Source organism: Hypanus sabinus, chromosome 4, assembly GCF_030144855.1.
Source record: "Hypanus sabinus isolate sHypSab1 chromosome 4, sHypSab1.hap1, whole genome shotgun sequence".
In the NCBI taxonomy this organism is placed as follows: domain Eukaryota; kingdom Metazoa; phylum Chordata; class Chondrichthyes; order Myliobatiformes; family Dasyatidae; genus Hypanus; species Hypanus sabinus.
In genome coordinates, this window is record NC_082709.1 from 74296716 (window position 1) to 74323811 (window position 27096).

General features: G+C 40.7%; 1 protein-coding gene across 4 annotated transcripts in view; it reads left to right on the plus strand.

Annotated features, from left to right (window-relative positions):
* Positions 1–27096, plus strand: part of pcnt (pericentrin) — a 210193-nt gene that overhangs the window by 174951 nt on the left and 8146 nt on the right. For all 4 annotated transcript variants that reach the window (XM_059967417.1, XM_059967418.1, XM_059967419.1 and 1 more), the window contains 9 exons: positions 2981–3176; positions 10745–10967; positions 12988–13138; positions 14024–14731; positions 15675–15937; positions 18810–18909; positions 21856–22032; positions 25744–25982; positions 26893–26981. In XM_059967417.1, coding sequence (XP_059823400.1) covers positions 2981–3176; positions 10745–10967; positions 12988–13138; positions 14024–14731; positions 15675–15937; positions 18810–18909; positions 21856–22032; positions 25744–25982; positions 26893–26981 — 2146 coding nt within the window. The remainder of the gene's footprint in view (positions 1–2980; positions 3177–10744; positions 10968–12987; positions 13139–14023; positions 14732–15674; positions 15938–18809; positions 18910–21855; positions 22033–25743; positions 25983–26892; positions 26982–27096) is intronic.

The following is a 27096-nucleotide window of genomic DNA, read 5'->3' on the forward strand; positions in this document are numbered from 1 at the left end:
CTAGCTAGTTAGTCAACCATGTGCCCGATATGCTGACACTCCATGATGCTTTGCTTTAATCAGATATCAACATGTTTACAATCCTGGTCTCTATATTTTAAACTATATGATCTAAATAATTCTAATTAAGTTTTAAACGTTCCCTATACCGACACTTCTGGTTTTGTTGCCCATAAATGGTTAGGTAAGTTGGTTCCTTTTGCCCCAAACAGTAGCGTGGATATTGGGTACAAGTTGATTAGGGAGTTAACATTGGCATGTGCTAAAGGTAATGCAGTCGTTATGGGAGATTTCAACATGCAGGTGAACTAGGAGAATCAGGTAGGTGCTGGACCCCAGGATAGGGAGTTTGTGGAGTGTCTAAGGGATGTATTTTTAGAACAGCTTGTGCTTGAGCCAACCAGGAACGAGGCTATTTTGGACTTGGTGATGTGTAATGAACTGGAATTGAAAAGTGATCTTGAAGTAAATGAGCCATTAGGAAGTAGTGATCATAACATGATAAGTTTTTATCTACAATTTGAGCGGGATAAGGGCAGATCAGAGGTGTCAGTGTTGCAATTAAATAAAGGAGACTACGGAGCCATGAGGGAAGAGCTGGCCAAAGTTAAATGGGCGGATGCCCTGGCAGGAAAGACAGTGGCAGATATTCTTGGGGATAATACAAAAGATGCAAAAGCAGTTCATTCCAATGAGAAGGAAGGATTCAAAGAGGGGGAAGGGGCCACAGTGGTTGACAAAGGAAGTCAGAGATTGCATAGCATTAAAGAAAAAGAAGTATGACAGGGCTAAGATGAGTGGGAATATAGATGATTGGGAAAGTTTTAAGGAACAGCAGATCTTAACTAAAAAAGCAGTACGGAGAGAAAAAATCAGGTATGAGCTCAGTCTAGCCAGGAATATAAAAGGGGATAGCAAAAGCTTTTTTAGCTATGTGAAGAGAAAGAAGATAGTTAAGAACAATGTTGGCCCCTTCAAGAATGAATTGGGGGAAATTGTTATGGGAAACAGGGAAATGGCAACAGAATTTAATGCGTACTTTAGATCTGTCTTTACCAGGGAGGACACAAGCAATCTCCCAGATGTATGGATGGGCCAGGGTCATAAGATATCAGAGGGATTGAGACAGATTGACATTAGGAAAGAAACTGTGATGAGTAGACTGGTAGGACTGAAGGCTAATAAATCCCCGGGTCCAGATGGTCTGCATCCGAGGGTTCTAAAAGAGGTGGCTCAGGAAATTGCGGATGCATTGGTAATCATTTTCCAATGTTCCTTAGATTCAGGATCAGTTCCTGAAGATTGGAGAGTGGCTAATGTTGTCCCACTTTTCAAGAAGGGAGGGAAGGAGAAAACGGAGAACTATCGACCTGTCAGCCTAACGTCAGTCGTGGGGAAGATGCTTGAGTCCATTATTAAGGATGAAATAGTGGCACATCTAGATGGCAGAAATAGGATTAGGCCGAGCCAGCATGGATTTACCAAGGGCAAATCATGCTTGACTAATCTGTTTTTTGAGTTTTTTGAGGGTGTAACAAGGATGTTAGACGAGGGTAAGCCAGTAGATGTTGTGTACCTAGATTTTCAGAAGGCATTCGATAAGGTGCCACATAGGAGATTGGTGAGTAAAATCAGAGCTCATGGCATTGGGGGCAGGGTTTCAACATGGATAGAAAACTGGTTGGCAGATAGAAAGCAAAGGGTAGCAGTGAATGGGTGTTTCTCAGACTGGCTGGAGGTGACTAGTGGGGTACCACAGGGCTCTGTATTGGGACCACAGCTCTTTACGATTTATGTCAATGATTTAGATGAGGGCATTGAAAACTATATCAGCAAGTTTGCTGACGATACTAAACTGGGTGGCAGTGTGACATGCGAAGAGGACGTTAGGAGAATACAGGGAGACTTGGATAGGCTGGGTGAGTGGGCAGATACTTGGCAGATGTCATTCAATGTGAATAAATGTGAAGTTATCCACTTTGGAAGCTGCTACAAGAGGGCAGAGTATTGTCTGAACGGTGTCGAGTTAGGTAAGGGAGAAATGCAAAGAGACCTAGGAGTCCTAGTTCACCAGTCAATGAAGGTGAAGGAGCAAGTGCAACAGGCAGTGAAGAGGGCAAATGGAATGTTGGCCTTTGTTACAAGGGGAATTGAATACAAGAGCAAGGATGTTCTTTTGCATTTGTACAGGGCCCTGGTGAGACCACACCTGGAATATTGTGTACAGTTTTGGTCTCCAGGTTTAAGGAAGGACATTCTGGCAATTGAGGAAGTGCAGCGTAGATTCACTAGGTTGATTCCTGGGATGGCAGGGCTGTCTTACGCAGAGAGATTGAAGAGATTGGGCTTGTACACGCTGGAATTGAGGAGATTGAGAGGGGATCTGATTGAAACGTTTAAGATAATTAAAGGATTTGATAGGATTGAGGCAGGAAATATGTTCCAGATGTTGGGAGAGTCCAGTACCAGAGGGCATGGATTGAGAATAAGAGGTCAGTTATTTAAAACAGAGTTGAGGAAGAACTTCTTCTCCCAGAGAGTTGTGGAGGTGTGGAATGCACTGCCTCGGTGGAGGCCAATTCTCTGGATGCTTTCAAGAAGGAGCTAGATAGATATCTGATGGATAGGGGAATCAAGGTATATGGGGACAAGGCAGGGACTGGGTATTAATAGTGAATGATCAGCCATGATCTCAGAATGGCGGTGCAGACTCGAGGGGCCAAATGGTCTACTTCTGCACCTATTGTCTATTGCCCCCTCTCATCCATCGCTTCTATCCGACTGCATTGTGCAGGGTGAGGAAGAGAGGAATGAAGGTTATATAGAACATAGAATAGTATGGCATTATTATGTTCACTTCACACTGTGGATAAACCAAAATCAGGTTCTACATTGCAGAAAGGTGTGTGGAGGAACAGTCATGTCCAAGGACTGCATTAGCTCACATCTGTATATGTGTCCTGTAACTTTCACTATACAGGAGAAGCAGCAACAATCTGCCCTGGAAGACCTCTTATCAGTGGACAGAAGCAGCTTGCTGTCAGAGGTGCAGGATCTCCGTTCACAGCTGCAGATGGCACACCTTCAACACCAGGAGAAGCTGCAGCAGCTGCAGAATACAATCACCTGTGCAGAGGAGCAATCCAAGAAACAAGAGTGGCCACTACGCAGGCAAGGTATGTTATATAGCTGGAAGATCCCAAGTTTAGCAATTGGGAAAACTGAAGTTGCTCAGTCTTTCCGAGCCAGCAGTGATTAACAGCAGAGTTGACTATTAGTTCTTCAGAGTGAATGGAAAGCCGAAAAGTACTAGTCCAGTTCTGTTTGTATTTTCTTGTTCCTCCTAAGATGGGCTTTTATTTTCTTCCTGCCTTCCATAACTGGGTTCCATGAATATTATTGTACCTTTAATCATAATTTTCTCGGAAGTGGGTGCAAATTACTTATTCAGGTATTTCTTAACTGCCATCTTATCAGGAAGGTTAATTATTTGTGCCCTCATCTTATAGTATCTTAAATGTTTATAATTCAGTATTTTGGTGAAATTTATCAATGTATTGCATAGTGTAGCTCATTTTCCTGTTGTCTGGTGTAGCAGGCTAAGTGCAGAGTGAAAATATATAGTCATGAAATCTTAGAAAATAGAAGCATCCCCATTGGCCCTACTGGTCTATGGTGGCCAAGATTCCCATCTAAGCTAGCTCCATGTGCTCATATCCCAGTCTAAAATCCTTTGTATCCAAGAACCCCATCCAAGTACTTTTTATATGCTGTTAATGAATGTACCTCAACCATTTCCTTTGACAGCACACTCCATATACTGATGACTCTTTGTGTGAAAAAAATCTCTCCTCTCTTACCTTAAACCTTTGTCCCATGCCCTCTACTTCTTAATTTCCACAACATAGGAAAAAATGCTTTTCATACTGACCCTATTTATGCCCATAATTATTTTATACACCTCTGTAAAATCACCCCTCATTCTCTCCACTGCAATGACAATAGTCCCAGTTTGCTCAGCCTCTCTCTATAACTCAGCCGTGGCAACATCTTCATAAATTGCACTTTGCAATTTGCTAACTCTGCACTTTTCCCAGAGGAACGACATCTTTCCCATAGCAGGGGGAACAAAGCTAAACACCTATTCCAAATGCAGCCTCACCATATCAATGTTCTTGAGATTAAAATGGTTGAGAGTTTCAGATTCCGAGGAGTGAACATCATACCTGTCCATCATATTGCCTGTCCTTATCCAATCCCATTGATGCCATGGCCAGGAAAGCTCACCAACACATTTTCTTCCTCAGGAGGCTGAAGAAATTTGGCTTGTTGCATTGACACTTACGAATTTCAACAGTGTATCATAGAAATCATCCTATCTGGATGCATAATAGTTTGGTATGTGGCTGCTCTGCATGGGATCACAGGAAACTGCAGAGGGTAGTGGACACAGCTCAGCACATCACAGAAACCAGTCTTCCACCCATGGACTCTCTGTACTTCTCACTGTCTCAGTATCTTAGCCAGCATAATCAATAGCCCAACCACCCTGGACATTCTCTCTTCACCTCTCTCCCATCAGGGACAAGATATGAAAGGTTGAAAATGTGTTCCACCAGGCTCAAGGACAGCTTCTGTCCACCTGCAAAAGTTTATTAAATTGTTCCTTAGTCCGGTAAGATGGACTCTTGACCTCACAATCTACCTCTAGCATCTCATTGTTTACCTGCATTGCACTCTCTCTGCAGCTGTTACACTTTGTTCTGTGTTGTCGTTCCACTTTGTTTTACCTCATTGCTCAGTGTAATGATCTAATTTGTATGAACTGTACACAAGACAAGGTTTTTCTCTGTATTTTGATACTCATGCCAATTCCAACATCTTATACAACTGCAAAAGAACATCCAAAGGCCTCTATCATGTCTACCTGCAACACAACTTTCAAAGTACCATAGGTCACTCTATTCAACACTCTGCAGGATCCCACCATTTGTCTCATGTGATGTGGTCATCTTATACCATTTTGCTAATTTCATTGATTAACAGTTAATCAATCACAAGCTCTATTTAGATAACACTATTTCCACAACTACAACCAAGCTATTGCAAAAGCAACTGCAACCACTTGGAATCAGAAGGGACAATTACATGTATATAGGTAATTACATAAAAATACAAATAAACACAAAGTTAAACTGCAAGGAAAGAAACAACACACACAAAATGCTGGTGGAACACAGCAGGCCAGGCAGTATTTGCTACAAGGAAAGAAACACTTATGCAGACCGATCCAATAATGGTTTCCTCCCACATTCAAAAGACGTTGTGGGTTAGTAAGTTAAGTGGTCACATGTGTAATGCGGGCACGTCAAAAGGGACAGTGTGATAAAGTGTTGAAATTCACAGGATGTGAGAATAGTTAAAAATGTACATGGCATTCTCAAGGGTAGAGTACAAGAGAAAGGAAATCTTGATAAACATTAAAACACTGGTCTTTGGGTGTTTACTTTTTATCTTGGTATAAATTCTCTCCACTTTAGGAAGAGTGCAGAGGATTTACACTAAAAAGATTCTTGGGAAAGGGGAAACATGAGGAAATCTGCAGAAATTCAAGCAACACACACAAAATGCTAGTGGAAGTACAGCAGTTAGCAATAAAGAGATCCAGAGCAGGCAGAAGACCAGAGTGGGTGTCCATGAAGAGGAGGAAGGTTGAAGACGAGAGAAAGGGTCATCGGTGGGGTGGGAGAGTCTGATGAAGGGTCTCGACCCAAAATGTCGACTGTACTTCTTCCTATAGATGCTGCCTGGCTTGCTGCGTTTCACCAGCATTTTGTGTGTGTTGCTTGGGAAAGGGGGTCCAGTTGCATAGACTCAGGAAGCTTGGCGGGGATGATGTAGAGGGGATTTGATGGCAGTAATTAAAGTTATGAAAGATCAGAGAATATACAGAAAAACGTTTGCATTGTCACATGGATGACAAATCCAGAAACATACAATGAACTTGGAATCATTACTGGTAGTGAAAACTGATTTAGTTACAGCATTCACATGTGAACTAGACAAGTACAGTAGATTCCAGACAGTATTGGTAGAGTTCTAATTTGTTCTGTGTTCATTTAAATACATAATTTGTTTCACATTTAAACAGTAGTTTGCCTTTTTATCTGTTTAACTTTTCCATCAAACTAGCTAATTGGTTAGCCACTTAATTGAGCCAAAATATACTGGCTGATGTGTCCCAATTAACTGGAATACACTGATTTGCAAAAAAAAGACAGAATTGTGTGGAGTGGGGCCAGCTGAGTTATTCTTGTGCAGAGCAAGTAAAGGCATGATCATTCAATTTGCCACCTCCCAGGCTGTAACAGGCTAATTCGCCCATTTACTTGACAGAATCACAATTAGAATGCCTGCCTGCCTAATTGGCTTGTGCAATTTCTCAATTGAAAGTATGATAGGTTCTGGGTTACAATATGTTTGAGACTGCATTTTTCAATGCACAGAAACCTCTGACACATAAAGGGCAGGGGTTCACTCACAATTACAGTCGATATTGATTTGGGATTATAGTTTGCAGCTATATTTTGGACCCTAATCATTAAACATAGGAGCAGAATTATGCCATTCACACCTATGAAGTCTGCTCTGCCATTTCATCATGACTGATTTATTATCCCTCTGGACTCCATTCTCCTGCATGGTCCCTATAACCTTTGACACCCTTAACTAATCAAGAACCTATCATTTTCCATTTTGGCTCAATGATTTGGCTTCTACAGCTGCCTGTGGCAATGAATTCCATAGATTCACTACCTTCTGACTAAATAAATGCCTCCTAATCTCTGTTCTGAATGGATGGCCCTCTATTCTGAGGCTGTGCCCTCTGGTCTTAGACTCTCCCACCATAGGAAACATTGTCTCCACATCCACTCTATCAAGGCCTTTCACCATTTGAAAAGCCCTAGACTTACCCACTATAGGAAACATCCTCATACATACACTCTATATAGGCCTTTCAATATTAAATAGGTTTCAGTGACATTCCCACTCATTCTTCTAAACTCCAGCAACTACAGGGCCAGAGAGATCAAAAATTCCTTATACGTTAACCTTCTTATTCCTGGAATCATTCTCGTGAACCTCCTCCGGACCTTTTCCAAAAGCCACCCCGTCTTTTCTTAGATAGGAACCCAAAACTGTTCATAATGCTCCCAAGAGCCATCTGACCAAAGCCTCATATTGCCTCAGCATTGCATCCTTGCTTTTATATTCTAGTCCTCTCAAAGTGTGTACTAACTTGGCATTTACCTTCCTTACCCACTTATTTAGCCTGCAAGCTAATGTTTAGGGAATCCTGCACAAGAACTCCCTGTTCCATTGGCACCTCTGATTTGTGAATTTTTTTCCACATTTAGAAAATAGTCTGTGCCTTTATTCCTTCAACCAAAGTGCATGATCATACACTTTCCTACACTGTATTCTGTTTGCCACTGCTGTCAACCAGAAAAGGCCTCTTTATTTCCACTCTTTACCTCCTTGTAATCAGCCAATTTTCTGTCCATGCTAGTATCTTTAGTACCATGGGCTCTTATCTTTTTAAGCAGCCTCATGTACGGCACCTTGTCAAAGGCCTTCTGAAAATCCAAGCAAACAACAAAGATTTCCAACAGATTTGTCAGGCAACAATTCCCTTGAAGAAAGCCATGCTGACTTTGGCCCATTTTATCATGTGCCTCCAAGTACCACGAAGCCTCATCCTTAATAATAGACTCCAACATCTTCTCAACACTGAAGTCAGGATAACTAGTCTATATTTTCCTTTCTTCTGTCTCCCTCCTTTCTTAAAGAGTGAAGTGACGTTTGCAATTTTCCAGTCCTCAGGAACCATTCCAGAGTCTAGTGGTTCTTGAATGATCATTACTAATGCCTCCACAATCTCTTCAGCTACCTCCTTCGGAACCCTTGCCTTTGGGAGGTTTTTAAAGCTTCCCAATCCTCTAACTTCCCAGTAATATTTGCTCTATTTTATGTTCTCTCATTTGTTTTTATGCTGTCTTTGACTTCCCTTGTCAGAAATGTTTATCTCTTCCTCCCTTTGGAAAACTTTTTCACTTTTGGGATGTATCTATCCTGCTTTTCCAAATTGCCCTCAGAAACTCCAGCCATTGTTGTTTGCTGTCATCATGGTAGTATCCCCTTCCAATCAACTTTGACCAGCTCTTTTCTCATGCCTTTGTAATCGCCTTTACTCCACTGTACTACTGACACATCTAAGTTTATCTTCTCCCTATCAAATTGAAAGGTAAGTGTTATCATGATTACTACTTCCTCAGGATTCCAATCCAGAATTGCCTTTTCACTAGTGGGCTCCAGCACAAAGTGCTCTAAAAAGACATCTTGTAGGCATTCTACAAATTCCCTTTGTTGGGATCCAGCACCAACTTGATTTTCCCAATCTACCTGCATATTGAAATCCCTGATGTTTATCGCAATATTGCCCATTTTACCTGTATTTCTATCTCCTGTTGCAATTTGTAGTTCGCATCGTAACTACTATTTGGAGGCCAGTATATAATTTCCATCAGGGTCTTTTTACTTTTGCAGTTCTTAACTCTACCCAAAAGGATTCTACACCACCTGATGCTATGAAAATTTGATTTCATATTTTTTTTTAACCAACAGAGCCACCCCCTCTGCCTACCTGCTGCTCTGTTCAATTCAAGGTGTATCCTTGGATGTTAAGCTCCCAATTTTGGTTGTCTTTCAGTCAGTGATGCCCACAACATCGTACCTGCCAATTTCTAACTGCACTACAAGCTGATCTACCTTATTCTGTAAACTGCATGCATTCAAATATAACACCTTCAATCTTGTATTCATTTTTCAATTAGCCCCCATGTAACATTTTATCTCATCCCACTATCTGCAATTTTGCCCTATCATCTTACCTGTCCTTCCTCATTTGTATCTACTTGTATACCCCATCCTCAGTCCTATCATTCCAGTTCACATCCCCCACCCGCCAAATTAGTTTAAACCCTCCCCATTAGCTTTTGTAAACCTGCCCACAAGGATGTTGGTTCCCCTCAGGTTAAGGTGTAACCTGTCCTTTTTGTACAGGTCGTTCCTTCTCCAGGAGAGATCCCAATGATCCACAAATCTGAAACCCTGTCCCTGTACCAATTCCTTAGCCACGCATTTATCTGCCAAATCATCCTATTCTCACCCGCACATGGGACAGGCAACAATCTAGAGATTACCACCCTTGTGGTCTTGCTTTTCATCTTTCAACCAAATCCCTATGTTCCCTATTCAGGACTTCTTCCCATTTCCTACCTATGGTATAGGTTTCAATATGTACCACAACTTTTGGCTACTCACCCTTTCCCCTTTAGAATACTGTGAACTTGATCCAAGACATTCCTGACCCTGGCCCCTGGGCGGCAAATACCCTCCTGACAACGGAATCCCCTATCACTACTGTACTCCTCTTCTTCGCTTCGTTTCCCCCCCCCACCCCCCAATTCTAAGTAACACAGCCTGACTCAGTGCTGGAGTCCTGCTCACTGCGGCTCCTCTCTGGTGCATACCCCCTCCCCCCACTCCCCCAACAACAGTATCCAAAGCCGTATACTTAATTGCTGAGGGGAAGACCACGGGGTACTCTTCACTGACTGCCTATTTGCTTTACTTCTCCGACAGTCACCTCCTGTCTGTCACCTTCTCATCCTCCTGTATAAGCCGAAAGCCATTGAGCTGTAGCTTCAGTTCCTTAACATTGTCTCTAAGAAGCTGCAGCTCTGTGCACTTCATGCAGATGTAGTTATCAGGGAGACCGGAGTTCCCACATCTCACACAAGGAACATACCACTAAATCTGGACCCATTCTCAGCATACTAGCCGTGTACTAGAAGGTAGAAACTTACTTAGAACCTGTGTCTGTGCTTGCCCAAATCTCTTGAGCCAAACCTAGACCTCTCTAACACTGCCCCATTCCAACAATGGCTGCTCCGCTTACACCTTCTTCCTTTATGTTGGCTCAAATAGAATTCACTCCTAGTGAGACTTGCAGCTTTCAAATGGTTCACGCCCTGCAAGAGGTCAGTCTCTCACTCAGTCCTGGTGTTACTTGCAGCTTTCAAATGGCTCCCACTCTGCAAAATGTCACTCTCTCATTCAGTACTTAAAACAAGTAGGAAGACGTTATACCACTTTGCGCAATTAATGCATACTTTTATTAAAGAAGTCCTTTTGAGCAGGCAAACAACTCAGCCTATCAATTCCGCCACACCACTCAATCAGGGCTGATCCACTCTCCCTCGCAACCCCATTCTCCTGCCTGCTCCTTATAACCTTTGATGCCCATACTTATCAAGAACCTGTTTTAAATATACTCAATGACTTGGCCTGCACAGCTCTGATGTCAGAGTTTTATTGGCTTTCTGTCTTCATTAAAAGTTTGAGAAGATTTGGTATCTCACCAAAGTTTTGCAAATTTCAATAGTACATGGAGAGCATTTTGATTGGTTGAATCACAGGAACCTGGACTACAATTGATAGTTCATTAACAGGATTTGATGGAGATTGTAAAGAATCATAGCTGTTACATTGTTCCTATTGTGTAGAAATTGCAAATGATGTGCAAAAGTAATGATTTTGATTTGTTACAGTTGTCTCAAAGTAATGCACAAACTTCATAGGAGCAAACTATTTCCTAAGCATATTGTTCTTTTGACTGTAGTGGAATTGCTTGAATACAAGCTTCAGCAAGAACAAATCATAGCAAATGATCTGCGGAGTTCCCTCAGAGCAGAGCAGGACCGATCGACTGACCTGCACCAACACTTGCAGAATGAACAAACTGCAGTGTCAGAGATGAAGTCAGAACTCTCTGAGGTCACAGTTGAATTGGAGTCTGCATTAAAAACACGACATGAACTACAGCAAAACCTCCAGAAACTCAGGTTTGTACTTGGTCGACACTGTCTATAGAAAAGAGAGACATGATTGCATTTAATAGTGACAGCCAGGATTGTTAAACTGCTTAACCAGTAAATCATCCGAAGTAATATAGACTCAGAGGCCATTCAGATCATCCTGATGAAGGGTTTCAGCCCGAAACATCGACTCTTTAGTCCTCTCCATAGATGCTGCCTGACCTGCTAAGTTCCACCAGCATTTTGTGTGTGTTGTTCTGGATTTCCAGCATCTGCAGAATCTCCCGTGTTTATCCATTCTGCTGATTGTCTGGAACCACATAAAGAACAGTGTAAAAGCTAATTTTTTTTTGATTTTGTGAATCATCATGTTTACAGTATTGTGTTCATCATTAAAGATATTCGGCTTGTTTTTAATTCTGAATTTTAAAGTTCAAAGTAAATTTATTGTCAGAGTACATTCATGTCACCACATACAACCCCAAGATTCTTTTCCTGCAGACATACTTAGCAAATCTATAGAACAGTAAACAGGATCAATGGACAACAAACTGCAAATAATTAAAAAAACAACAACAAATAACGAACATGAAATAACAAGATAAAGTCCATAAAGTGAGACCATCAGTTGTGGAAACAACGAAGTAGAATGAGTGTAGTTGTCCCCTTTTGTCCAAGAGCCTGATGGTTGAGGGGTATTAACTGTATTTGAACATGGTGGTGTGGTGTCCTGAGGCACTTGTACCTTCTACCTGATGGCAGCAGTGAGAAAAGATCATGGTCTGGATGGTGAGGATCTTTGATGATGGATGCTGCTTTTCTATGGCAATGTTTCATGTAGATGTGCTCAATGGTTGGGAGGGTTTTACCCTTAATGTATTGGGCCAAATCCACGACCTTTTGTAGGATTTTCCACTCAGTTTGCTTCCAGTGAAATTTTACAACTGTCTTGGTGGGATTTAAACCCCACATTATTAGCTCAAGCTTGCAGACTTGTCCAGAAAGTGTTATTAGTTGACAGAATTTCTAATTCTTTGTTATCCATCTTCATAATTTTACTGCTTCAGTTAATTCTACATTCTGCACCGACCAAAGCAAGCTCACACTTGTCAATTTTTCATTGTTTTTTTCCCAATTCTGGCAATTCCTTGGTAAATTCCAACTACATTTCAGAGCTAACACACCCTTCTGCAATGTGGTCATTAGAATTTATGTGATGTTATAATCTGTCATCCAGTCGTACTTTACTGTTCTTACCTTCTGTCACATTAGCCAATAAAGTAAAATATCTTGTTTAAATCCTTCTTATCTAAATGTGCAGCTGTGGGTATGTACTGTATTTTATTTCTTTGCTGTATCATACAAGTTAGTGGGTATACCTTTGACTTATTTTCTATCCCAGGACTTAATCAGATTGAATTCCTTCTGTTTTTTTTCTCTGAAAAGAGAATTAGAATATAGAATGGTACTGCACAGGGACAGGCCCTTCAGCCCAGAATGTATGCAGAACTAATTAACTATTCCCTTCTGCCTGCATATGGTCCATATTGCTCTGTTCTCTGCACATTCTATTGTGTTCACCCTCTATTGTGTTGGCAGCACATTCCAGGCACCCACCATTTGCTGTAAAAAAATAACAAAACTTGCACCTGTCAAGTTAAATACCAACCTCTATTATTAGATGTTTCAACCCTGATAACAACATACCAGCTGAACACTATAAATCCTCGTATTTTATGAATTAATTTTATAAAATGAGTAATTTTGTAACCTTCTGACAGGTCTCCCCCAAAGCTTGTGTCCTCTGTTCTAGACAAATGCACCCTAGTTTTTCCAGCTCCTCCTTTATCAAAATAATCCAGACAACATCCTGGTAAGCCTCTTTTGCACTCTTTCCAAGGCCTCCACGTCCTTCCATTAATTTTGTTCTGTATGCATCCATTCTTTTATTGCCCACCAGTAGTTTTTGATACGCATTTTGTGCCATCCTACTTGCATCTTCTACCAATATGCAGCTCACCTGTACCTGTCACTCCATCTGTTTTAGGGGAGAATTGCATGCTAAAGAAAATGAAGTATTAACTGCAACAAAGGCGGTTGATCAGGAACGGCAAAAAGTGCAGCAGTTACAGAATATGATGGAGAAGGAACAGTTAATTCACAAAGAGCACAAAGAGCAAGAACGGCAGGCTCATCAGGTAAGTAAATAGTAAAATGGCAGGGTAGTGCAGGTTGAGTACCTCTAATCTTAAATGCTTGGGCTGGAAGTGTTTTAGATTTTCTTTTTGGATTTTGCAATATATAATGTGATAGCTTGGGTGCGCCATAATTTCTGACTTAATTGTGTGCTGCCGCTAAGCAGTCTTTGTCTACCCAGAGATAGAAAATAGAGGTAGAAATTTAGAGGTAAAATTTAAAGGAATTCTGTTACTGTGAAGTAACAGCGTGGCAAAAGAGTAAGGAATAATGCTGAGGTTGTATAAGGCATTAGTGAGACTGCAGTTAGAGTACGGTGAGCAGTTTTGGGCCCCTTACCTAACAAACAATATGTTGGCATTGGTGAGGATTCAGAGCAAGTTCACACGAATGATCCCGGGAATGAAAGAATTAATTTATGAAGAACATTTGATAGTTCTGGGCCTGTACTCACTAGAGTTTAAAGAATAGGGTGGGGGGAGGGATCTCATAGAAACCTACTAAATATTGAAAGGCCTAGGTAGAGTGGATGTGGAAAGGATGTTTCCTTTGGTGGGGGAGCTAGGCCACAGACTCAGAATATAAAGACACCTCTTTTAAACAGAGATAAGGAGTCGTTTCTTCAGTTGGAGCTGGTAAACCTGTAGAATTCCTTGACATAGATGGCTCTGGAGGCCAAGTCATTGGGAGGTTCATGGTAACCTGGTATCATGGTATTTTGACACCTCTTAAGGGTGTCAAAGGCTATGGGGAAAAGGCAGGAGAATTGGGTTGAGAGAAATAATAAATCTGCCATGATGGAATGGCAAAGCAGACTTAATGGGCCTAATGGCTTAATTCTATTCCTACGTCTTATGGTCTAACTCTTGGTGTCTTCTAAATCTCAGAAAATGCAGAAGGCTCTGGAGGAACAACGTGCACACAACCACCAATTGTCTGTCGCTTTTGAAGAAAAAAGGGTGGCGAATAGCAACAGCCGCAAAGAAATTGAAGCAAAGTTGTTGAACAATGAATCATTGCTGTTGCAGGAGCGAAGGAAGCTGTTGGAGACTCAGGAACTACTGAAAATGGAGAGGAATCATTTGAAAGAATTGAGTGATTCCTTAGATCATGAGCGTACTCGGTCAGAACAGCTGTATCAGATTGTGAATACCCGTCGTGATGAAACTGCTTCTCAGGAGCACGCCTTTATAAAAGAATTGCAGAGTCAGCTGGAAGAAGAAAGGAAAAGGACTGTTGAACTAGCAGCTATGATTGAAAAAACACAACAGCAAGCTATTTCAGCAAAACACAACTTTGAAGATGAAATCCAACTATCCCGGCAGGAAAATCAAAAGGAGCGGGAAGTCAGCTCCAAGTTGAGATCTAGGCTAGAGTCTGTCCAAACCCAAGTACAGGAGCTCAATCGCCTGCTGGAGTCTGAAAGGCAACACAGCCTTCGGCTGCAGACTGAGCGTGAGAGGCTTCAGGCCAATATTCTCGCAGCCAAAGAGAAAGAGCGAAATAAGGATGATCAAAGAGATCGCGAGAGGAGACAGGAAAGGCAAGAGTTAGCCGACCACGAACACGAACATGAAATGTTGAAAGACAAAATGGTAAGCAGTGGATCATACACCTATACACTTGTTAATGCAGCTATCTATTCAGCCATTTACAGGGTAGCAACTCAGTGAGTAAAAGCTTGCAGACACGGTCAGGGAGTTCAGTTGTTGTTCAGACCAAACAGCAGTATGGGGAAGAAATGTAATCTAAGTGACTTTGACCGCGGTATGATTGTTAGTGCCAGGCGAGATGGTTTGACTGTCACAGAAAATGTTGATCTCATGGGATTTTCATACACAAGTCTCTAAGAGTTTGCTAAGAATGGTGGAAAAAACATCCGGTGAGCAGCAGTTTTGAAGGTGAAAACGGAGAGAGGTCAAAGGAGAATGTCCCAATTGATTCAAGCTGCCATGAAGGTGACAGTAACTTCAATAACCATGCATTTCAGCTGTGCTGTGCAGAAGAGCAGCTCTGAATGCACAGTGTGTCCAATCTTGAAGTGGATGTGTTAAGGCAGAAGAAGACCATGAACATACACTCAGTGGCTACTTTATGAGGTATCTCTTGTACATAATAAAGTGGCCCCTGAGTGTAGGTGGTTGCACAGATGTATTAGGGTCTGTTTTTCTGGTATTTGAACACACAAATGGGTATTTTCAAAGAGAAGTAACATGACTGAAGTGTGTAGAGGCTAGAGATTAGAATAGTTGGGAGAACGCAAGAAGTATCCTATCCAGAATATAATTCCAGATGTAATAAATACAGAAATGAGGGATTTGGCATTTGATGAATTGGAAGAGGGTTGAAGATAGAAACAGAATGAATGTGAATAGAGTGTAGGGTCCAATGCTCAATCAGGAGCTGTAGTTGCAAACATACTTTTTTCAGCTCAAACTGGAGTTAGAACACTTTCATACACAGCTCTCTTAACTCCAGTGTAGTCAGGTAAGTTTTTTGCATTTAATCACTCTGTTTTTAATTAACTCTCCTGAACAGCATGAACTGGAACTAGAACACCAACAGGATCAGCAACGGATTCGAGAATTGCAACAAATCCTTGCTGACTTGGAGGAACAGGAGTGCAAGCTTGTATCTCGTAAGCGGCAGCGAGGAGAGCCCGAAAATAGCCCAGTGAAATGCAGCGTGAATACATCTACCGGCAACACAATAAATGCACAACAGCTCCTCGAGAGCACAAGGCAGCAGTTCCTACAGTTGACTGTCCGACTGAAAGAGTTACTGCGCAGATCGGAACAAAGGTATGTATGTACATGTGGAGAGAAATGTCCATGTGAGCAGAATAAAAACTGCTTTGTAGAGTTATGAAGAGAGTGTAAACCTTTTTATCTGTTAAAACCATGTGCAAAAAAATGAAAACTAAGAAGGTGGTCGTGTTTTAAAATCTGACTAATATTTGAAACCCTGAGTATGTATTTTATAGAAGTACATCATGGTGTAAATAATGGAAATTGGATACTTATTTCTGGTTCAGAATTTCATGCTATTTTGAAAACAGTTGCCAAGAATGAATGGATGAATAATAGTGGTTTTGTCATACTTGATGAATGAATGAGTGATCTTTATTGTCATTATACAATGAAACTGTTTGGCTTCCTCTCAGGCAATTAAATAAAGCAGTAGATAAAAACAAGACAGTAATAGAAAAACAGTATTAAATAGATCAGTAGCAGAAATTAAGTTGCAGCAGCACCAGAATATCACAGTAATGCACAAAGTGCTGTTAGTACAAGTATTTGAGTCCTTGTGTGTGCATGTGTGTACTCACAGTTTCAGTCATTGTTCTGTGGGAGTGGTGTGATGGTAGTAGAAGCCCTGGGGTAGTAGAAGCTGTTCCTCAGTCTATTTGTTCTGGCTTTTAGTGTCCTGAACCTTTTGCTGGATGGCAGCGGGTCAAACAGGGAATGGCCGCGGTGTGTGGTGTCTCTGGTTATGCTGATTGCTTTCCTCCTGAGTCTGCTGGAATAGATAGTGTCCAGTCCTGGGAGCTCCATCCTGACAATTCGCTGGGCCACCTTCACCACGCGATGCAGGTCTTGTTGCTCAGCAGCTGTGCAGCTGGCATACCACACTGTGGCGCTGTTGGTCAGGATGGTTTCAGTTGTGCTTCTGTAGAAGTTAAGCAACAGCTTTTGTGGGGTTTTGACCTGTATCAGCTTTCTGAGAAAGAAGAGTCTTTGTTGTGCGTTTTTTACAAGCAGCGAGGTGTTGGTGGTCCATGTCAGCTGTTTTGACAACATAACTCCAAGGAACTTAAGGTTTTCCACACTTTCCACTACCTCTCCATGTATATGGAGAGGGGTGTGTACTCTGTCCTTTGATCTCCTGAACTCAATGATCATCTCTTTTGTTTTAGAAGTGTTAAGGACCAGGTTGTTGTCTTTACACCACTCCGTCACTTCAAGCCTGTAGGCTGTTTCATCCTCGTCCGAGATCAGGCCAACCACTGTGGTATCATTCGCAAATTTAATTATGGAGTTGGAGGTGTAGATGAGGGTGCAGTCATGTGCGAAGAGCCTTTTCTTTTTGAAACAAACTTGATGGAGTGAACCGTTTTCTGCTAGACTGAACATCAACCCCCTTCTCTGTACCTGACAGTTTTGGGAATATTCAAGATTCAAGATTCAAAAACTTTATTGTCATTCTAACCGTACATCAGCTCTGCAGGGCAGAATGAAACAGCGTTTCCCGGGAGCAGTTCAATCATAACATAACAAACGCAACACTAAATAATAAACATATCCCGCACTTAATAGTTCAAAACACTCAACTTGTGTTAATGTGTCAAAGACAGTTTTGAAGACATTTTATAAAGTTGTACTGGGAATGGAAAGAGCCCTTTTAATCAAATGTATTTATCCCTGCAACTGACCATTGCTCAAAAAGGGTCTATAGGTTTCCCCTGCTATCAGAAGGCAGAGCATTCCTATGAAACTGTTTGTAAGCCAAAGTGTTGTAAAGCGAAGAAGCAATTACCATTAATTTCTATGGGAACAATTTCCCAGACCCAGAGCGTTCCTAGACCCAAAAAATAACCTACCAAATCATACCAAATAACACATAAAACCTAAAATAACACTAACATATAGTAAAAGCAGGAATTACATAAATATACAGTCTATATAAAGTAGAAATATTATATATACGGTGTAGTTTCACTTATCAAAATCGGGAAGACAACGAGCCAAAATTGATTTGGTGAAAAAAATGGGTACGTCCATGCCTACGCACGTACACGCATGTGCACACAACTGCCCGCACAAGGCTTTATGGTCATGGTAGTCTTTCTTGGGGTAAACACGTATAAAGTGGGTGTCTTTTTTTCGTAAAAGCGAAAATCCTGTTTGGTTAGCGAAAATGGGTACTAATGTAGGTCTTTCATATCCGTGAGCTGTTGTAAAGTGAACGTTTGAAAAAACAGGGGCCACCTATATTCTGCTAAATTGTAAATTATGCTAAACTGTGAATTAAAAACACAAAATGCTGGCAGAACTCAGCAGGCCAGACAGCATTTTGTGTTTTTATTTATTTCCAGCATCTGCAGATTCACTCGTGTTGCCTCTAAACTGTGAATTGGTTGTCAGGTAAAATTATTTGACTTTTCTTTACCAAAGAATTATTATAGCTGACCAGCATTTTGTTAGACTGTTCCAAACTAATTCCTCTTTCTTAGGTGTACCAGTTTCTGTACCTCCCCTGGTTCATGTATTTATCTGAAAAAGATCATTTGCTGTGGTAAAATGTTTAATTTCCCTCCAACTTACTGCAAAAACGTCTCTTGGCAGTAGCATGAGGAGCAATTCAATGCCAAATATAGGAAAATACAGCAAATATTGCTGTAACTTTCACTATCTCAGTGGAAATCAAGAGAATAAGAAGTGTTTAACATTAAGTGTTTGAATAAAAATGACAGAAAAACTGGCAGGGAAATCTGCTATTTTAAATTTTACGGACTGCAATTTTAATTTCAGCAGGATATTATCATAGCCTATCTACCCATGTCTCACCTTAAGCTACTAAATTTCAAAAAGTAATGTTTGCCTTGTTTTGAGCAGTGCCTGTTTTCTTTTCAAGGGATATATGGTGGCTGACACTTTTCCCTTCCTTTTCCAGGGGACAGGATGGCCACATAAAGACCGAAGATATAAGAGATCTTTTACAGACTGTAATTGAATCAAACTCTGAATCACAACAGTTCCTTTCAGGAATACAGGTGAGTGAGGTTAAAGGCATACAATTTTAGGAGGTATTAATATGAAATTGGGTGTTGTTAAACATTTGAATGGATTTCTTTGCTTTTTTTCCCAACTAATTTGACAGTACACACTTGAATTAGATCATTATCTTGTGGTCAAATCATTTACCATATAACCATATAACAATTACAGCACGGAAACAGGTAATCTCGACCCTTCTAGTCCGTGCCGATTGCTTACTCACACCTAGTCCCACCAACATACACTCAGCCCATAACCCTCCATGCCTTTCCTGTCCATGTACCTATCCAGTTTCTTTTTTTACACGAATTTTAACTCCAAATGTTTCATGCCACTAAGTTGTAATTGAAGCAAGACCCAGCTTCCCCACTGTCTTATCTTTGCAGTTTTCTTATATTTACAGTTTTCTTTGCACTGCATGCCTAGATCTTTCTGCCAAAACCACATGAATGATACTTTACAAGAAGTACTCTGAAACCCCATTACTTCAAAAAAAAAGCAGTTTTATTGAATGCAGTGCTGCTTAGATAGTTTATTAATAGACTTTGATGAAACCTTTGACATCCAACAAAATGGATAATGATACCAGAACTGCTCAACAAGTCAGACATTATGGTTTTGCTGATAGGTCATTGACTTGGAACTGTCAACAATAATTATCATTTAGGCACAGAGAGGATCTGTATTTACTAACGAGTAGCTTTATTGGCTCAGTTTTCAAGCGTATACATTTACACAAATTAATACCTGTGTGTGCACCGCAAGGTTTCACTGACCCACCATGAACATTCAAAGAAGAGGAAAAAGAAATAGTTTTATGGTGTTGTTTTAAAATACAGGCTTGCAGAAGGAACAAGGAGTCTATGATGGCCAGGCATTCTTCTTGATCTGAGTATAGTCCCCGTGTCTCTGATGTGGAGACATCTACTTCTGCGATTGTTTTTCTCCACAAAGTTGTCACAACAACACACACAAAATGGTGGAGAAACTCAGCAGGCCAGGCTGGAAAGAGAAAACAGTTGACATTTTGGGCCAAGTCCTGTCTGGTGTGCTGAGTTCCTCCAGCATTTTGTGTGTTTTGCTTGGATTTCCAGCATCTACAAAGTTGTCACTGTCTATGCTCCCAAAATTAACCATTCTTATCCTTTTGCTTATCAGATCAATTTGTGTTGTTTCAGTCTTCGTTGCCTCAGGGCCATTTGACTGACCTGTGTCAGTTTCTTATTGGATGTGACAAGCAGTATTATGGCTGTCCTCTCAGCCTCCTGTCTTAGGTGATTTCTTTTGTTTTGTCCGACTTGGGAGGTTTCTTCTGCAAGCCTGTATTTTGCATAATAACACCATAAAACCATAAGATATAGGAGCAGAATTAGGCCATTTGGCCTATCGAGTTAGCTCTTCCATTTCATGGCTGATCCAATTTTCCCCTCAGTCCCAATCTTCTGCCTTCCCTCTGTATCCCTTTAAATCATGGCTAATTAAGGATCTTGTCAACCTCTGCCTTAAGTATTCATAAGGACTTGGCCTCCACAGCTGCCCATGGCACAGAATTCCACAGATTCACCAACTTTTGGCTAAAGAAATTCCTTCTCATCTCTGTTCTAGAATGATATCCCTTTATTCTGAGGCTGTGTTCTCTTGTCTTAGACTCTTCCACCCCAGGAAACATCCTTTCTACATCCACTCTATCAAGGCCTTTCACCAGTGAGTAGGTTTCAATGAGGTCACCCTTCATTTTTCTGAATTCTAGTGAATACAGGCTCAGAGCCATCAAACATTCTTTATATGACAAGCTTTTCAATCCTGCAATAATTTTCGTGAGTGTCCTTTGAACCCTCTCCAGTTTCAACACATCCTTTCTAAGAGAAAGGGCCCAAACCTGCTCACAGTACCCCAAGTGAAGCCTCACCAGTGCTTTATATTATTTCAACATTACATCCTTGCCTTTATATTCTAGTCCTCTTGAAATGAATGCCAACATCACATTTGCCTTCCTCACCACAGACTCAACCAGCAAATTAACCTTTAGGGAATCCTGCACAAGGACACCCAAGTCCCTTTACAGCTCAGATTTTAGTATTTCCTCTCTATTTAGAAAATAGTCAACTCTTTTGACAGAGGTAAAGTAAGAGAGTAAAACAAATAATGTAAGAGAAGATTGTAAGATGTATAAGTAGAAAAGATTAGTATAAGTAAATGATGCTCACTGAAATGATACGTTTGGGGAATTACAAGTAGAGAAAAGGCAATAATTTAAAATAGTCTTTGATAGATGTTCTGGGTCAAAGACACTTAAAACATCCCAATAGTAATAATAATAAAGGGGCTATAGTGAGAGAGGAACTTAAATGTATGATAAAATATATCAGGCAAGCTAATGGGACTGGAAGCCAATAAGTTGGCCTACATCCTAGAGTCATTAAAAGAAGTAACTGCTGAATAGTTGTAATCTACTAAAAAAAGGATATATTTTCACAGTGGTTCAAAGATTTACAAAACTACAAATGTAATGCAGCTTTTCAAGAAAAAGAGACTGAATTTGGACCTTATTACATGAAATGATAAGCTAATTATGTGACTAATCGCAAGCTGGTTACCACATTCAGAACAACATAATACAGTACTTAGAGATATTTCTGATTGATTGCAGATAACTTCATTTTCTATTTTGTCTTGAGTTGCCTACTTGTTGCTTTGTTACTTGTGATCGCTAGTACCTGCGGTTGAGTGCTTATTCAGATCTTCATTTCTTTCATGATTTGATGTTTGAACCTTGGTGTTCAGGGCAAAAGCATAAACTAGGTTATTTAGATCTGAATGTTACTATTGAAAATATCTATAGCCATACTCATTCCATAATGATGAAAAAACAGCACTATCTGTTACAGCATAACCATTGAACAATCCTATTTTTAAAGTTGATGTGTAACATGGTGTTCTAGGAGAAGCCAGTGGACAATGCAAATTCTGTACTGAATTTTGAAAGGCAATGTTGGATGAAGGAAAGAAACCAGCTGCAGAATGCCTTGAAAGAAGCTGAATCAGAACTGGCTAGAGTGATGGCAGAGATTGAAAATAGACCTCTGCGACATGACCTTGTTGACTCCTCCAATTTGAAGGTTGGTATCAAGGGGATTTGAATCAACACCTCTGCACTTATAGAGCTACCTTGATAGATACTTTATTGATCCCAAAGGAAATTGCAGTGACACTATAGCATTACAAGTGCACACATATAAATATTAAAGTAGAAAGAATAAAAAATAAGTTATTACAAACGGTCTAACAGGAAGGGGTCATATAATGAGTTACCCTCGGCTATTAGGCTCTATAATGAGTCAACCCCAGCTGTAGGTTGACTCATTATAGAGCCTGATAGCCAAGGATAAGAACGACCTCATATAGCTGTCTTTGGAGCAGCGCAGTCCATTACTAAAAGAGTTCCTCTGTTCAGCCAAGGTGGCATGCAGAGGGTGAGGAACATTGTCCAGAATTGCCAGAATTTTCCGTAGGGTCCTTTATTCTACCACATCCTCCAGTGTGTTTAGTTTGACTCCTATAACAGAGCCAGCCTTTCTAATCAATTTATTGAGCCTGTAGGCATCACCTGTGTTGATGCCAGTGCCCCAGCACACTATCGCATAGAAGACTGTACAGGTGACAACAGACTGGTAGAACATGTGAAGGGGAGGCCTGCGTACTCCAAAGGATCTCTGCCTCCTCAGGAAGTAAAGGTGACTCTGGCCCTTCTTACACACAGGCTCTGCATTGGTGCTCCACTCAAGCCTGTCATCTCGGTGCACCCCCAGGGACTTGTGGGTCCTCGCCTTCAATAGTAACAGGCTTAGTCTTCCTAAAGTCCATCACCATCTCCTGTGTCTTACTAATGTTGAGCTGCGGATGATTCAACTTGCACCATTTGACAGAGTTCTCACCAGGGCCCAGTATTCATCCACCCGTCCTCTCTTTATACACTGAACTATGGCTGAGTCATCAGAGAATTTCTGCAGATGTCATGACTCAGTGTTGTATCTAAAGTCTGAGATATACAGGGTAAACAGGAAGGGATGCAATACAGTCCCCTATGGGTCCCCAGTGCTGTTTATAGCCATGTCTGACACAGCCTTGAGGCCACACAAACTGTGGTCTGCCAGCATGAGTACATAGTGTGTATTATCACATCCTCCAAGACAAGATAACTAAGGGAAATGTTAAGATTGTTCCCCAATATTTGTGTCATGTTGGGGTTGCGTAGTACCTAATATTTTTGCATTTTGGACAAATTCTAAAACATACAAAGGCAGAAGCCTGACCAAATGTTTCAATAAGTTTGAGAAATTTGAGGTATTTGTTTCTTTGCATGAAACTATACTTCCTTTCCCAATGTTGGCCAAAAATTGCTTTAAGATAATGTTATGGAGATCGGTGACCTGTAGTTTTCCCAAAGATCAGGGCTGGGATCTCTGTTGTTTGTAATGTGTTTTAATGATTTGGATGAAAATGTACTGGTCTGATTAATAAGTTTGCAGATGACACAAAAATTGATAGAATTACATATAGGAAGGAAGATTGACAAAGGATGCAGCAGAATATAACTTGATTGGAAATAGGAGAATGTCAGATGGAATTTAATCTAGACAAGTGTAAGGTGGTCCTTTTTGGGAGGTCAAATGCAAGAGGAAAGTATACAGTAAATGGCAGGATCCTGAGGAGCATTGGTGCATAGGAATCTTAGTATGCAAGTTTATAATTCCCTGATAGTAACTTGAGTGGTAAAAATGGAGAACAGCATGCTAACTTTCATCGGTCAGGGCACTGAATATAAAAAAATTGACTAGTCACGTTGTAGTTGTATAAAGCTTTGGTTTGTCCACATTTGGAGTAATGTGTGCAGCTTGGTTGTTGCAGGAAGGATATATGCAGGACGCATCTATAAAGAGGGGTTAGACATACTTGGATTGTTTCTCCAGGAACATCAGAGCCTGATGAAAGTTTATAAAATTATGATAGGCATAGAGTAGAAGGTCAGAGTTTTCTCCCAGGGTGGAAATATCAAATACAAAAGGGAATTGGGCGAAGGTGATTTTGCCTGGAATATGTTTGGTAAATGGAGGTGGTAGAGGTGATATTGTAGCAACATTTAAAGAGCATTTACTTAGATAAATGAACAGTCAGGAGCCAGAGGGACGTGGACCTTGTGCAGGCAGATGTAATTAGTTCAGAGTGGCACCATTGTTGGTAGATACGGTAGGCTGAAGGGCCTGTTCCTGTGCATTACTAACTAATATGTTAGTTTGCTGGCATGTGAAGAGTCATGAGTCTCCTGCTCTCCAGAAACGTGCTTCTCGGATTCTAGATTATTTCTGCTAAGTCATCTCTTGAGATTACTTTGGGATGAGCTATCAAAAAAAAAGCAACTAAGCTTTTGAGAGTGGGGTGGAGGCATACTTACTAATCCACCTATCAACTTTTGATTTTGTTGACCTGAGTACTAGCACAGCATGGTTAGCATGTCAGTATTACAGCACCAGCATCCCGTGTTCAATTCCAGCTCCTGTCCCCATGACATAGGGGTTTTCTCTGAATGGACTCACATTCCAAAGACGTGCAAGTTAGTAGGTTAATCAGTCGCATGTGTAATTGGGCGATGCGGGCTCATTGGGCCTGTAGCACAGAATTAGATGCATCATTTCAGGTTGACTAACAGTGACAAACCCAACCTTAAAGGAAACTTGGAAGAGGTGCACTAACAAGGCAGCTTCTTGGAATAACATAACCTAGGCAACAGTGAATAATGTATAGAGGAAATCATAATCAGACTACAACCCCCATGGGTTAACAAATCCAAGGAATCTGTGTCAAGTTAGACAATGAATCTTGGATCCGATGAGGTAGAGCAGGACGTCATTGAAGAGTGACTGGATTTGTCAAGTGAAGAGCTCACTAATGGAGATCTGCTCAGACCGAGGAACAGAGATCACAGGAAGAGAAAGAAACTGTCAACGCATTACCGAAGGAGCTCACAACGCAGCAGCTTTCCAGGGCATTATGTCACATGGAAAAAATCAAAAACAGGAATTCGAGAACCAACTTTTTTTTACATATACGTTTACATGTATTAGGAAATTGCTGAGGTGTGTTGGCACTACATCAAAAATGACAACACTCAGTTGACACAGAATAAAGAATTATATAAAAATAAAGTTAGAAGTATAGATATGGAATAAAATGTACATAAATACATAACACTATAACATACTTACAATGTAAGCAGTATTATTAAAAGTGGTTTAAAGTGTTTACTATGCAGTGATGGAGGTAATAGATAGAGGGGGTGGGGGAACTAACTTGAATGGTTGATCAGACTAACTGCCTGGGGAAAAAACTTTTAAGACAGTTTGAGCCTAACATAGCGAGCAGCATTAGATGTGATTACTGGATGGAAGAGAGGTTGACAAAGTGATGTTGGGCAGAGAGAGAGAGCATGTGTTGGGAGCAGAGTAAAGTGGATAGAGATACATCTTGTATGTTTCACATGATACCTTGAAAGAGCAGAAAATACTTTGTTTTGATTTTAGAATTAGTTGTTCATAAAATGATATTTGATTATTTTAAATACTCATGAGGTATTTTAAGTGCGCAGGATTTTATTGTTTGAGTTGAGCACCGAAAACACTTTTCACACTGAATTTATGAATGCTTCACAAGTTACTTTACCCATCATGTCAAATGAGGGAGATGTATAGTGCTCCTTAAAGCATAATGTTATTGATGATTTTTGCTCTTGAGCTGTAGACATGAAATGTTAAGTTTTCTGTGTTTATATGCAGATGCAGCGACTTTACGGCAAGTACCTCCGGGCGGAAAGCTTTAGGAAGGCCTTGGTGTACCAGAAGAAGTACCTCTTGCTGCTTTTGGGAGGATTCCAGGAATGTGAACAGGCAACACTGTGTTTAATTGCACGTATGGGAGTGTACCCTTCTCCTACAGACCTCCACATGCCCAAACGGCATTCCCGTCCATTAACAAAATTCCGCTCCACCATTAGAGTGGTGATCGCAATTTGCAGGTATGAATTCTCTTTAAACTTAATGATAAAACTGGTTTAATTGCTTTCTCAGGAGCGGCTGTTTTGAGTAAATTTCTCTTGAGACATTTGCTTGGTGCCTTTCAGTTCTAAGACCATAAGACATTGCAGCAGAAATAGGCCATTTGGCCCATCGAGCCTGCTCTGCCATTCCATCATTGGCTGATTTATTATCACTCCCAACCCCAGTTTTCCAGCCACCTTCCCATAACCTTCGACACCCTTACTAATCAGAACCTTTTTTCCCAGACTGAGGCTTAATATTACTGGCATATGTCGTGAAATTTATTGCTTTGTGGCAGCAATACATTCCAGTACCTAACAATAAAACGCATCCAGGTCATGCTCTCTTCTTGATACCACCAGCAGGTAGTAGGTACAAGAGTCTGAAGACACATTGTCAACCTTTTAGGAACAGCTTTTCCCTCCACCATCAGATTCCTAAGGGGTCCATTAACACTATCTCCCTATCCCTGTTCTGCGCTGTTTATTTTCTTAATTATTGCAACTTCATAGTATTTTATGTACTGCTGCCACTGGGCAGCAATTGTCACAGCAAATCTCCAAGATAATAAACCTGATTGTGTTTAAAGATTAATTTACTTGGCATCAGCTGTGTAGTACAATCTGAACAGCTGTTTGATGATACCTTGTGTTACTGATGTAAACAGTTTGATTTTTAAAGCTCCGTTGGCTGAAGGCAGCATAGGTCTTGCTCGTGAAGGATAGATTGTTTAGTAAGATAGTTTGAAAATAAATCTTTGTTACTAGCACTAGAGTAGATGCTGTATAGATTACTCAGCAGGTAAACAGTGTGTTTGATTTAATTTTTATGTGAGGTTTGGCCCAACTTTGTTCAGTACTGTTAATGTCCCAATCTGTACCTCTTCAGGCTGAAATTCCTGGTGAAAAAGTGGCAGAAAGCAACAAGGAAAGGTCTGTACTCTGCATCAACAGCGAACGGTGTTGGAGGTGGTCAAGGTACGACTGGAAATAATTGTTTTCATTTCTCCAAATGTATACCTGTGAAGATAAAATAATACCTGGGTAATTTTAATGTATATTTAAATAGCCTGTAGCATTTTTAGTTGTAATG